General features: G+C 41.6%; 1 protein-coding gene across 1 annotated transcript in view; it reads right to left on the reverse strand.

Moving 5' to 3' along the window:
• The window catches only part of CUNH9orf78 (chromosome unknown C9orf78 homolog), a 32,291-nt gene that overhangs the window by 18,681 nt on the left and 351 nt on the right, over positions 1-13,259 (reverse strand). Inside the window, exons 2-6 of the mRNA XM_077478221.1 lie at positions 6,549-6,608; positions 4,878-4,929; positions 1,811-1,881; positions 1,625-1,702; positions 204-401 (exon numbers count right to left, since the gene is read on the reverse strand). Of these exons, the coding sequence (XP_077334347.1) occupies positions 204-401; positions 1,625-1,702; positions 1,811-1,881; positions 4,878-4,929; positions 6,549-6,608 (459 nt within the window). The remainder of the gene's footprint in view (positions 1-203; positions 402-1,624; positions 1,703-1,810; positions 1,882-4,877; positions 4,930-6,548; positions 6,609-13,259) is intronic.

Consider the following 13,259-nt stretch of genomic DNA (forward strand, 5'->3'; position numbering starts at 1 on the left):
GACCTCTGTCTGCTCACAACTTTAACAAGAAAATTATTCTAGATGAGAGGTATCAGTAAAGATCACAGGGGACAGCAAAATAAATGAAGACAAAGCAAGTGTGTATTTGCAAATTTGCTTGATTGGCCTGGATACATTAAAGGGCCTAAGCTGTTTTGCTACAGGAATTTGCATATGACTACAAAAGCGACCATGACACTTACTCTATACCCAAGTCAACCTCTGGGATTCCGCTCAGCATCTGGTTGGACAACATCTCCTCCGTCTTCTTGGCAGAAGATACATTAATGCTATCTGGGAGCTCATACAAACAATCTTCTGCACTCTTAGGCTTCACCTTCTTCTCCTCATTCTCGATGATTCCCTTTCTCTTTTTTAGCTCGGTCTCGATGTACTTCATCCTAAAATCACATCAACAACAGTGCCATTATTAAGGTTAAAACACAGGGCAGAAACACAGCAAAAAGAGAAATGAAGGTACCAATCAATGAGCATGCAAATAACTGTGTACCAATGAACGGGAGACGCCAAATATGAATTTACAAATTTGTTTTTGTTTTGGAAGCCTGCAAAGTATTGCACCAGCGATCAGCAGATCGCTGATGCTATGCAGGTCTCCTTTCAATGTAAGCTGGAGAGGTTGGTAGGGGGTGCCAATTGGTCTAACAAAGCGAAAAAAAAATGATTACATTTTTTATTTATTTTTTGGCAACCAGCCTGCCTAGTTTTACAACTAAGTTGGATATCTGGTAAACTATAATTGACATATAAAATGCATATAGATGTGAATCTTAACAGTACCCACATAGATTGTTAAAACTAATTTTATATATATATATATATATATATATATATAAATAAATATAAATCTTAACAGTATCCACATGTATTCCAATAACCATTCAATGTAAGCTGTCTGCCCATACATCGTACAGCTAGTCAGTTTTCCACTGACAGAAAGAGTCAATCAACTACCACAGTGCTTAACAGCAAAGGCTGTTCACTTTTTTGGACACTCTTTTAGAAACTTTTTCCTTTCTTGCCCATCACCATTTATATACTTTTTGGAGCACTATATGGACTGTTGTCATAATTTTCTCTGTTTTATCTTTACTTATTTAGCACGCCAATTTAGGTTTTACACAATTTGTTCTGTTGTGACATTGCCAGCGGCTTCTACATTATATACACACACACACACACACATATTTTGTTTTCTTCCTGTGCAATTTTTTTTTTTTTTTTTTTTTTTTATTTACACCGTATAACTTTACTTTTCACTCTAGAAGTGTCAATGTCTGGGTCCCCCACAGAGATTAGTGGTTCCTTTCGCCGTCCCCTGTGACACTACTGTGTCTTATAGTGACAGGGTGGGCAATAGAAGAAAATAATCAGCATCGAAGAAGACGAGGAGATCAACACTCCCCCAAGGTTTTGGTTTCTGAACAGAATAAAATGATACATATTTAGGTAGGTAAAGAACAGTCAAGATATACTTATTTGGATCGTGTACTTTGGATGGAGGTCTGCATTAATATACCAATTAGAAGACAAGTCTATATGAATGTTTTTTCACTTGACTCTCAGAGTATGTCAAGAGCGTTTTATCCCTCCCCAAACCTACATGTCAGCATCTTCATCCCGTCGGTTAGTTTCTGCTGAAAACGATGTGCCCAAGTTCAGATCTTCTTCATCTCCAATCCTAAAGAAGAATGAACATTACAAAGATCAGCAACATTGCTTCACACATCTCAAACAATAAATAACCAAATACCAGGAAGTTAATATTTGCAGACGAGAAGACTATTACCTATCCTTTCCAATCTCTTTCAGTTTTTTCATGTCCACCATGCCTCCACCTTTGATTTTGAATGGATCGTCCTGGAAACAAATAATCTAAATTTGACCAATACTCTTGCCAACATCATGCAGTAAACCAAGCTTAAAAAAAGGAACCAGTCACCTTTCTGAAAAACTTAAAAGCAATGCCCTAACTCTGAGGTCTCCAAATATTTCAGTACAAGGGCCGTGTTTTACAAACATTCATGGGCTCAAGAAAAACTGTTTTATAAAAAGCTCCCCCTTGCATTCAGGAATGCACATTAAGGGTCGTCATTTACATCCAGGAATGTCCCAAGTCTCCCGTTACATACAAAAGTGCCCGTCACAACCCCCCCTTAAATCCACGTGGGTCCAGCAGAGTCCTTTCAGGGTGCAGAGCAGCAGGGGTGAAGCCAGGAGGTAGAGCAGGTCTAGATGGAGGAAGATCCGTCCTCCTGTAAATGCTGGGGGCAAGGTAACACCTCATCAGTCTCCTGATTAGGAAAAAACAGACCGGTAAATCCATGGTCAGCCAGCTGGGGAGTTTTTTCACAAGCAGTTGTTAGAGGCAAGATAAATGTTTGTAATTGGCTGGATGTGGCCACAGGCCAAAGTCAAACATAACCATGTAGCTTCTGTCTGAGATGTCTAGCAGCTGCAATTTAAGCTTCGCACCTTTTTATCTTGTTAGTCACAAATCATAACAAGTTGGGACTGCAGGCCTATTTTTTTAAATTCCTTAGTGCTTCTTGCCTCCTCGCTCAAAATGCTCATGTCTGGGGTAAAAAACAGGTTTATTTACCGTAACCTTCATTCACCACACCTTCCAAAGCCATTTCTTTCTGGCATCTGTCAGTCACAGGTACTCATCAGGTGCAATACAGCACCAGCAAGCCTACACTATAAGTAAAGATACTGAGGGTCCACCCACAAATCAAAGCATCATAGGGGAGAAAGATGGACCAATGGTGAGGGGAGTAAAGCCCCGTACACACGAGAGGACTTATGTCCGACAGAGTTCCGACAGAGTTCCGACAGAGTTCCGACAGACTTTTCGACTGAGCGGACTTGGCCACACACAATCACACCAAACTCCGACGGATTCGAACGTGATGACGTACGACTGGACTCGAATAAGGAAGTTCATAGCCAGTAGCCAATAGCTGCCCTAGCGTCGGTTTTAGTCCGTCGGAATAGCATACACACGAGCAAATTTTTCGGTAGGAACTGGGTCCAGCGGAGTTCCGTCGGAAAAGTTTGAAGCATGTTCCATTTTCTAAAGTCCGTCAGACTTTTGCGAATCAAAAGTCCGTTGCAGCCCACACACGATCGAATAGTCTGACGGAATCATTCCGTCGGACTTTGGATGTTGAAAAGTCCGCTCGTGTGTACGCGGCATAAGAGATAAAGTAAGAAAAAATGCTTTTTAATGGTACGCGAGACAAAAAAAAAAAAAAAACAAGCATTTTAAGTGGCACTAAATCTTTTCATCATTTGATTTGGCAAAGTTACTAAATACCTGGTTGATCTTGCCATTTTCATGGGCGGGGCTTCCCTTTTGGAAGAGGGAATCAAAGCAGGTCCCTTGTCTGCTGCATTGCCACTCATTGCACAAGCTCCCTCAATACCCTGAGAAGAAGCCATTTACTTCCTCCTTGTCTCTCTGGAAGCTGCCCCACACAAAAATTTTCATCAGCCCGAGCATGCAGAATGCCATCTCCTCTCTGCTTCTATCTGCCCAAAGTGATTGTGTGTCAACTTGTGGGACGTTCCAAGTAGGGATGATTACATAGCTGTCCATCTATACAAACCCAGCCTCCACCATAAAAAATGATTAGCATTTCACGATTACTTCAGTGATCATTTATTTTATTAAAAATAATTCTATTATTGTTCAACTACACTTTTTGTTATTGCAATTCATCGGGCTCTGTGCTGCCAAGTGAAATCAATACAAACTACTTCCAGGAGTAACGTTGGCACAAATGTCTGCCCTGCTGCATGCTTCTTGCCCCCATGTCTCTGCTTGATAGGGAGTGCAATCCCCATGCCACAATGGTGCCGGAAACCAGGTATTTGGTATTATACTGAAATGTGCTATAGGGCATTACTTTAATTGGTGCATCTGCTGATGACAATATGAGGTTATCTGGGTTTAATTACACTTTACCTTTGCAATGCAGGTGGAGCCCCACTACAAGGGTAGTTTTGAACTTTCTCCGGAGGTCAGCTTTGAATGTTTATTGTAGCCCAAACTTTTTTTTTTTTTCAATTTTGTGTAGAGTGGGAAAGGCTTAAAACCTGTACCATTGGGGGATTTTTTCTTAATGTCCCGTCATAAAAAGGCACAGCAAGAAGTGAGAGGGAAGTTCCCTCCCACTTATGCCCCATACACACTATCAGATTTTCTGCTGATTCTTTCCTTCAGGTTTACCAGAACCATGTAGTGAAGGGCCTGCCTGACTGCATACAAATTGAAACTCCTAAGGTTTGACCTCATATTATATGGCTTTGGTTGGCTATCTGAAGGAAAAACGGATGGTGTGTATGGGGCTTTAGATAGCTGTCCTACGACACATTCCACTTGTTACATTTCCGATTACCTCTTGCTCTGGGAACAACCCTAAAGTTTAGAATTCGTCACTTTCTTCCCCAGTGACAGTGGTCACCACTACAAATAGAGGGGTGAATTTCGCCAATAGGGACAAAATTGGCAAAAAAAAAACATGACAAAAAGGGTCTAACATGTCCCCACTCTATCCAAAACAAAACAGTTTGTTCTAGAGACACACTTTAAGCTTCATATACGGTGAACAGTCAATGTCACATGCCTTTCAAATAAATTGTCAGGTAGGAAATTATTCAGATTCATAAAATTCTATAGAAAGAACTGTTACACTCAACTGCATATGATCCATGAACAGGTCAGTATTTTGTGGTGCACAATGGCAATAGAGCCTGCAAAGCCATGAACAGGGTTCTGTAACCTCAACAAGCCTGAACAGAATTGCTTACACTGACATAAGCAGCCTATAGATCTCTCAGGTTAAACTTACCTCTAGTATGGAGTCTTCCGGTAACTTCTCCCCCACCAGAAGTGCTGCAGCACTGCGGAATAATATTTTGTAATAAACCATTAATTAAAAACTTAGTAGGAAAGAGGAAAATTATAATCATTTCCGTTAACCATCATTATTTTATTAAATATTTTTATAATAGCATTTTGAAGTTTATAATGAAGAAGTGTATAAAATTGTGTATATTTGACCCATTTAACCACTTGCCCACTGCCTACTGCATACTTACTGTGGCAGGTCAGCCATATTGCACGAAATAACATACCTCTACGTCATTTCGTATAATAGCCACTGGGTGGTGCGCGTGCGTGCCGATTGGACACAGGGGATGCCAATCAGAAGGCCCAATCGTTCCCTAGAGAGGCAGAACGGTGAGCTGCCTATTTAAACAAGGCAGATTGCCATTCTGACAGGGAAGAAGATGGAGATCTTGTGTTCCTGCTAAACAGGAACACCAATCTCTGTCTTCATCCAGTCAGACCATCCCCCACACAGTTATCAAGCACCAGCTAGGAGCACACTTAACCCTTTGATCGTCCCTGTTAACCCCTTCCATGTCAGTGTCAGTACAGTAACTGCATATTTTAAGCACTTATCACTAATAATGTCACTGGTTCCAAAAGTGACAAAAGTGTCAGTTAGGTGTCTGATTTGTCATAGTTCTTTTAAAAACAACTGATCGCCGCCATTACAAGTAAAAAAATAAACATGCCATAAAAATATTCCACTATAAAACTTTTGCTCAATCCAATGAATACGCTTATTTGGATTTTTATTTATTTTTTACCAAAAATATGTAGCTGAATACAAATTGGCCTAAATTGATGAAGAAATTCGATTTTTTACATTTAGTTTTTTCTAGATATATTTTATAGCAGAAAGTAAAAAATACAGTTTTTTTTTTTTTTTTACAAAATTGATGGTCTTTTTTTGCTTAATTAAAAAAAATTAAAACCACAGGAGGTGATCAAGTACCACCAAAAGGAAGCTCTGTTTGTGGTAAAAAAAGCAACATCAATTTTTTTTGGGTACAACGTCGCATGACTGTGCAATTGTCAAAGTAACACAGTGTCATATTGCAAAAAATAGCCTGGTAATTAAGGGGGTAAAACCCTCCGGGGCTGAAGTGGTTAAAGCAAACAGCCACTTCTGCAGGATCCTTCTTCAGGGATGTGAAGCTTTTTCAATGATCCTTGGTGTGTTGGCATTAAATTCCTACCAGGAATGTGTCCGATGAGAATATTTTACTAGTCTTCCTACAGTTACAAGCTTTCATGGTCACTGGCATCGGCCCTACAGGCTCCCGTGTCTTTCTATTGTCCTGTTATTGGAAGCCTCATGGGCAGTCAGACGGGGGCAGACAAGAACCAGATACCCTGGAAACTAGTCGCTGTTTGCATAAGAGGATCCCAGAGCTGTACATAAACACAGGACCTTTTAGGTATCTGCTTCACATCCCTGCTGCACACACAGCTCAAAACTCCCCATAGCTTTAAACAAACACTAACCCTAATAAAAGATAAAAAAAAAGGCTACAGGGTCACTTTAATAGCACTAATAAGTGAGCATAAACCATATCTTTGCTGATTATGAAGTCGATGGATAACTGCGTTGTCATCATCCATCTACGATTTGAGCTGCACCCCCTACCTGACTCCATTTTGTCGTCTTCTCAGGTTCTGAATTTCCTTTGCCGCTTCAAGCTTCATTCTGCAAAATAAATTAATCACATTTTATTACTTAGCAAGCAGCTTTGAATAACAGTCCCATTTCTGCTCATTGTTGTCCCAAGCAGATCCCTATAAAGCAAGATTTAGACCTGGAACAGCACTGAAATCCGGTTAGGTTTAAGTCCACTGCACAGTGAAGAGGGAGCTGCCTAATAGGAGAGGAGAGCTATGAGTTGACCTAGCTAGTATGCTGCTGGTCCTTTGCTATCCAATTACAGGCTAGGTTAGTCCTTGAGCAAACTGTGATGCTTTAAAAGTAGAACTAAAACAAATTTTTTTCTAACATTTTGGATAGAGTAAAGGAGGGTTATAACCTCTGCCAGTTTTTTGTGTGTCCCATTAGGGAGATCTCCCTTCACTTCCTACCCCATATCCAAAGCAGGAAATGTGAGGAAATCCCTGGTTGTTGGGTGATGAGCTTGGCCGTGGTTAGACTAGGATCCTCATGGTGATCACCCTGAGGAAGTCACATGACGAGTGGCGAAATGCATCAATGACATCATCACACTAAACCATAAGTGAGGTTGAGATGCGTGGTTAGAAGGTGATGCCGATTTCCTGATGCTTCTTAAGGGGGTAGCACACAGTATATCCAAGTCATATCCATGGGCACTGATCAGAGTGTCATTTTGAGGTTTTAATAAACATTGGGTTTATTTATGGTAAAGCGAAATGATTCTATTTGAGCTAGGAATATCTGAGGATCCAATTAATTGGAGCAGAAGGAGCTGGTGAATCTGAGAATATACCGTACCAGTGGATTAAACCTCTGGGGGAAGGTGTGCAGTGACCTAGTTTTAGGTCTAATTTGGGGGGGAGCTTATGATACTGCTGGTGGTGGATACATATTCTTCTAATAAGCAGTATACTACCACCAAGCTGATAGTTTGACACAGACTTTAAATTTATAAATAATTTATGCACTAGACTTTATTATTTATTTATTTAACCCAGGGCTCAAAATTTCAAGTCCTGAGCTACTAGCCAGGCCTCAAGGGTTACTCGCCACCAGTTGCCCCACCCCACCCAACCCTAACCATGCCCAGCCCCTAATCCCACCCTCATAAATTATCTCATGAAACGACATTTAAAGGTCTATGAAGAATTTAAATTTGGGTACAGTGTTGTATGACCCCGCAATTACCAATTAAATTCGTGCAGTGTTGAATAGCAAAAAATGGCCTGGTCATGACGGGAGTAAAATCTTATGGAGTTCAAGAGGTTAAACCAGCTTCCAGCACTAATCACTATATGCACCGCATGTTTATGAATTATTTGAATAGTGCCATTTGTATTTATCACTTTTTTTTTTTTTTTATTCTGTGTTGCTTTACAGTGTAGTTTTCATTTATAAAGTGTATGTTAAATTATACTTTATGGATTTTCATCATAAACACTCAACTTATTATTGTGCTTATTACTTCAAATTGTGATGGTGACTGATTATCACTGATATTTATATAGGAGGTTTCCACCTTTAACCACACATTAATGATTTTAATAACAGTAGGCTGTGCTACAATAGTTTTTATACAGAGCTTTCTTACAGATAAGCTAGAAAAGGTTTTTGGGGTAGGGAGCCTTTTTAAAGGGTTAGTTCACATTTACAAAAAAAACGGAAAGGTGACCTAACACCGGACACCTTCCCCAGCCCCTGGTCCCTGCTGTATTTACTGTACCTCTGGGGTTGCTAAGCTGTCAGCACCCCCTCAGCTTGTCCTTCAGTCCAGGGATTTACAATCCACACTCTTCTCTGTGCAGTGCTTCCAGGATGGAGCAGATTGATTCTGATTGGTTAGTGCTGTTACAGCAAATTGATTTTGTCCATCTTGGAGGAGGGAGAAGATCAGGATTTCAAATCTCCAGACTGCTAAACTGGCTGCGGAGGTACTAAGAACAAGGGGAAGGGGGGAATGTTGTGCTACTTCATCTTTACATTTTTTTCTATAAAAGGTAAACTAAACCTTCAAAGTGGAAGTTTAGTCAGACAATAAAGTCCTGCTAGATCACTTCAGACTGACCCCTTTTGCAGATACAGCTATGTAAACCATTAACCTCCCTGGCGGTATGATTCAGTCCGGTTTTAGGTGCTGAAAGCAGTACAATTATTTTGCATGGGAATTTGGCGTTTTATTTTGTAGTCCTGTAATTCTTAGGAATAACTCTCTTAAATCTGTTCAAACCAGAGTCTAGCAGACATCCCGGGTATGATAAAGTTTATAATATAATAAAGAATACTAAAAATTATTCAATAATGTAATCAAATCCAAAAACACTGAAAAAGGGACACTTTTTGGTTGCTATGGACAATCTCCAAATTCCAGGCAGAAAAAAAACAGTATTTATAATGTAAAAGTGCATGCAGGGCATTGCACAGACCACTAGGGACAAAGGGGTTGTGTATTTTTTAATACAGCACTGTAATCTGTAAGATTACAGTGCTGTGTGTGTTTTGTGTATTTTTACTTTTTTGAATTTGCCGCCGTTCTCCACTCCCGTGCGCCGTAACGCCGCAGGGAACGGAGCTCGGCGGCATTCGGCACTGTGAATCGAGCGCAGGACGGCTCGCTCACACAGCGCGGGGGACATCGCTGGATCCAGGGGACAAGGTAAGCAAGTCTCCCTGTGTCCTCCCCTGCATCCTGCGAAGCGATCCAGAGTCTGGCTCGGGGTTACCGCTCCTATCAGCAAATTCCTAACCCGAGCCAGACTCGGGATTACCGCTAGGGGGGTTAAGGCCTCATTCACACTATGGTGCAGAGATGTCAGTTTTTCTGCAAGGGCTCAAAAAAAAAAAAACACAGACAACGGTTCTCTATGTGCCATGTTCACATCACACCATGCAGATTTTTTTCTGCGCAGGAATCCATGTATGCAGTTTTCTGCACAGGGAAAAAACGAACATGACATCAACATTGGTGTGAATAGGGAACATAACTGAAAAGCATGAAAACCGATGTCTCTACAAGTGAAATCTGCATAGTTTTCCCATCAGGTTTTCATGCATGTATGGTGTGAACAAGCTCTAAAAATAATGACCCGATGTCCATGGGGATTACCCGCGATCGTCTCATGGTGAGGAAGAATGGGGTGATGCTAATGTAAACAAGCATCTCCCTGTTCTGCCTAATGACACTGTCACTGATCAGCTCTCCCTGTAAACCGGAACGGTGATCAGTGACGTGTCACACACAGCCCCTCCCCTCACAGTTAGAATCACTCCCTAGGACACACTAAACCCCTGCAGCGCCACCTAGTGGTTAACCCCTCCACTGTCAGTGATATTTTTACCAATGATCGCTGTATTAATGCCAATGGTCCCAAAAATTTGTCAAATTGTCCGATGTGTCTGCCATAATGTCGCAGTCACGATAAAAAATCACTGATCACCGCCATTACTAGTATAAAAAATAAAAATAAAAAAAATAAAAGGATCAATAAAAATGTCATAAAACTATCCCCTATTTTGTAGACGCTATAACTTTTGCGCAAACCAACCAAAAAAGCTTATTGTGATTTTTTTTAATCAAAAATATGTAGAAGAATACGTATCGGCCTAAACTGAGGAAAAAAAAGTTTTTTTAAATATTTTTTGGGGATATTTATTATAGCAAAAAATAAAAAAAATAATGTGTTTTTTTTCAAAATTTTTGTTTATAGCACAAAATATAAAAACCACAGAGGTGATCAAATACCACCAAAAGAAAGCTCTATTTGTGGGAAAAAAAGGACGTCAAATTTGTTTGGGAGCCACGTTGCACGACGGCGCAATTGTCAGTTAAAGCGACGCAGTGCCGAATCGTAAAAAGTGCTCTAGTCAGGAAGGATGTAAATTCTTCCGGGGGTGAAGTGGTTAATCACTTGCCTACTGGGGCACTTTCAACATCTTCCTGCTCAGGCCACCTTTCAGTGCTGTCACTCTTTGAATAACACTACCCAAAATAATTTTTTTCCACACAAACAGAGTTTTCTTTTGTTGGTATTAAATCACTGCTGTGTTTTTTTTTTTTTGCTAAACAAACAAAAAAGACCGAAAATCTTATTTAAAAAAACAAAACAAACATTTTCATAGATTTGTTATAAAGTTTTGTAAACAGGTAATTGTTCTCCTTCACTGATGTGCGCTGATGAGGCTGCACCAATGAGGAAGCACTGGTGGGCACTGATGGGACTGGACTGATATTCAGCACATTGATCATCAATGCCCGATGATCAATGTAGATGTCCCTTTAACACAAGCTGGTTATTCAAATAAAAAGGTTTACAAGGTCAAACTTACCAACCAGCCAGCCAGCGACCAACCAAATTGACCTGTCTAACAATATGCATTAAGAACAGGGGTTTAGTTGCACACTTTTGCAAATACATGCATAAGCTACAGGCCCCGTCAAGGCACCCTGTTTTTTGTAGTCCCCAACTCTACCTTCTTTGAGACTCTACAAATGAGAGCACATGGATTTTAATGGATAGGCAGAGGGCAGGTGTAGCTGGAAGGAGCACTATGGCAGCAAAGATGTCAGTGCGTTGCTTGACCAATATATTCATAATACAAACAAGTGGCCACTTTCTCCACCTAACCCTTGACTGGGCCTGTAGCTTACCATGTGTTTGCAAATGCATGCAGAATAAACCGATGTTCTTAACGCATATTGTAAGACAGGTCAATTCGGCTGGTCGTAGACTGGTTGGGAAGTTTGAGCCTGGAAATCTCTTTGTATTTATGTGACACGTGTCGCCTTTCCAGGGCTCCTTGCTACAATAGACCAGTTATAGGTGGGGACAGTGGCTACTTGTTTGCACAAGCCTGTTATTGCCTCTCTTCTCCCTTTGTCTTGCTGTCAGTGTGAGGAAAGGAAAGCCATGAACCGCCCTGTGTTTAACGTCATGATCAGCCCTCACTGGATACAGCTGATCACATGGTAAAGGGCCGCTGTGATTGGCCCTATACCAGTGGCGGCTGGTGGTATATTTATATTTTCTGGGGGGGCAGCAAACAGTCCGCCCCCAGATGGGTTAATTGGGTCACCTGGACCCTCCCCTCAGTTGGTTGCTCCGTTACCAGCCCAACACTTACCCCATCTATGGTGCGGGTGACGGCTTCCCCTGCATCTCCTCCTCTGCATCACGGCGTCTGTGTGTCTCTCTCTCCTCCCAGGACAATAGGATCGCTTCTCCTTTTGGTCAATCAGGGAACGGGTCTCAGGACCCGCTTCCTGATTGGCCAGAAGGAGAATGTGTGACAATAGTGAATATTCATTCGCAATTGTCACAAAACTGGGTGGGCTTGGGGCGCAGTGCTCTGTTCCCAGAGCCCACCCTTTTTTTGAAGCCTATTGGAGCCTTGGGCCCTAATCACGTACTTCAAAACAATAGAAAAACTGCCACTGCCCTATATCCCAATCTGTGACAAGCCAAGTCCAAAAGACTCAGTGATCACAGGGCATGCAGGCAATGCAATCACAGGAACGTCCTCCCGGCAAAGTAAGCTCACGCTGTAGTCTTCTTTCGGGTATAGCCTGGGTGGGAATGGGTTAAAGCAGAATTAAACCGTACTAACTTTTACAGTCAAGGAAGCTGCTTCTGTTTGATCTGCAACTGCCATGGTGCTGCACGTGTGATCAGTTATGACACCAGACATTTGATGGTTTGACAGCTTGGGTGAGAACAAAAGCAATTGTGACAGTTGGCAATCTTGTCATTCCAGGAATGTAACTGCTTTTCTGTTGTTTAGGGACAAAAAGAAACAGGAGCGATGCTGGAGGCAATTTACAGCACACACTGATTTTTGTAGCATAGCTATTAATGTGGAATGTATATTCCATGCTAAAGAACATTATTTTATATTAAGTGGTTATGGGTAAAGTTTTGTTTTAAGATGTGGTCGATGGTGCCTGGACTTCCACTTTAACTGAACAAGCTGAAGATAGAAGGCAATTGGTTGTCATGTGCAGCTGCTTTAGATAATGTTTGCTCCAGTTTTGATACACCCCCCCCCCCCCCCCGCCCATTGTATATAGGTCATCAGATCTATGCTGGGATATTGGTCACAAATAATTTATAAAACCCCCTCCCTCTTCTGTCCAGTATAACATCTATGGGGGAGAACACCATCCTAAAAGTGTATTTATATGATCAGTTCATATGGGGTGCTGCCCCCCTCTAACCCATGCACACTGCCTCTAATCTACATGCAGGGCACCAGATGCATGGATTCCATTTTTTTGTGTTAGAAGCGCATGATGAGAGCCAGGGGCTCTAATTGGCTTCAAAAAAGGGTGGGTCACAGAGGACTGCACCCTGAGCCCACCCAGTTGTGTGACAATAGTGAATTAATATTCGCTATTGTGGTCCTAACTCTCCTCCCAGCCAATCAGGAAGCAGGTCCTGAGACCCATCACCTGATTGGTCGAGAGGAGACATGAGCCTATTCGCTGCCGAGGAGGAAGAGAGCGAGGAGACGCCATGAAGCCCAGGAAAAAGTGACGCAGGGTGGATTGTTTGCCACCTCTCCCCCCCACCAAAAAAATATACCACCAGCCCAGGGTTGCCACCTCTTCCCTTTAAACCCAAACACATACTAATTACACAGATTTATTGCAGATAAGCCACAGAACCTGTGTAAATGTGTGTT

This window comes from Lithobates pipiens, unplaced genomic scaffold, assembly GCF_037356315.1.
Source record: "Lithobates pipiens isolate NorthernLeopardFrog02 unplaced genomic scaffold, aLitPip1_a1.2 Scaffold_1, whole genome shotgun sequence".
In the NCBI taxonomy this organism is placed as follows: domain Eukaryota; kingdom Metazoa; phylum Chordata; class Amphibia; order Anura; family Ranidae; genus Lithobates; species Lithobates pipiens.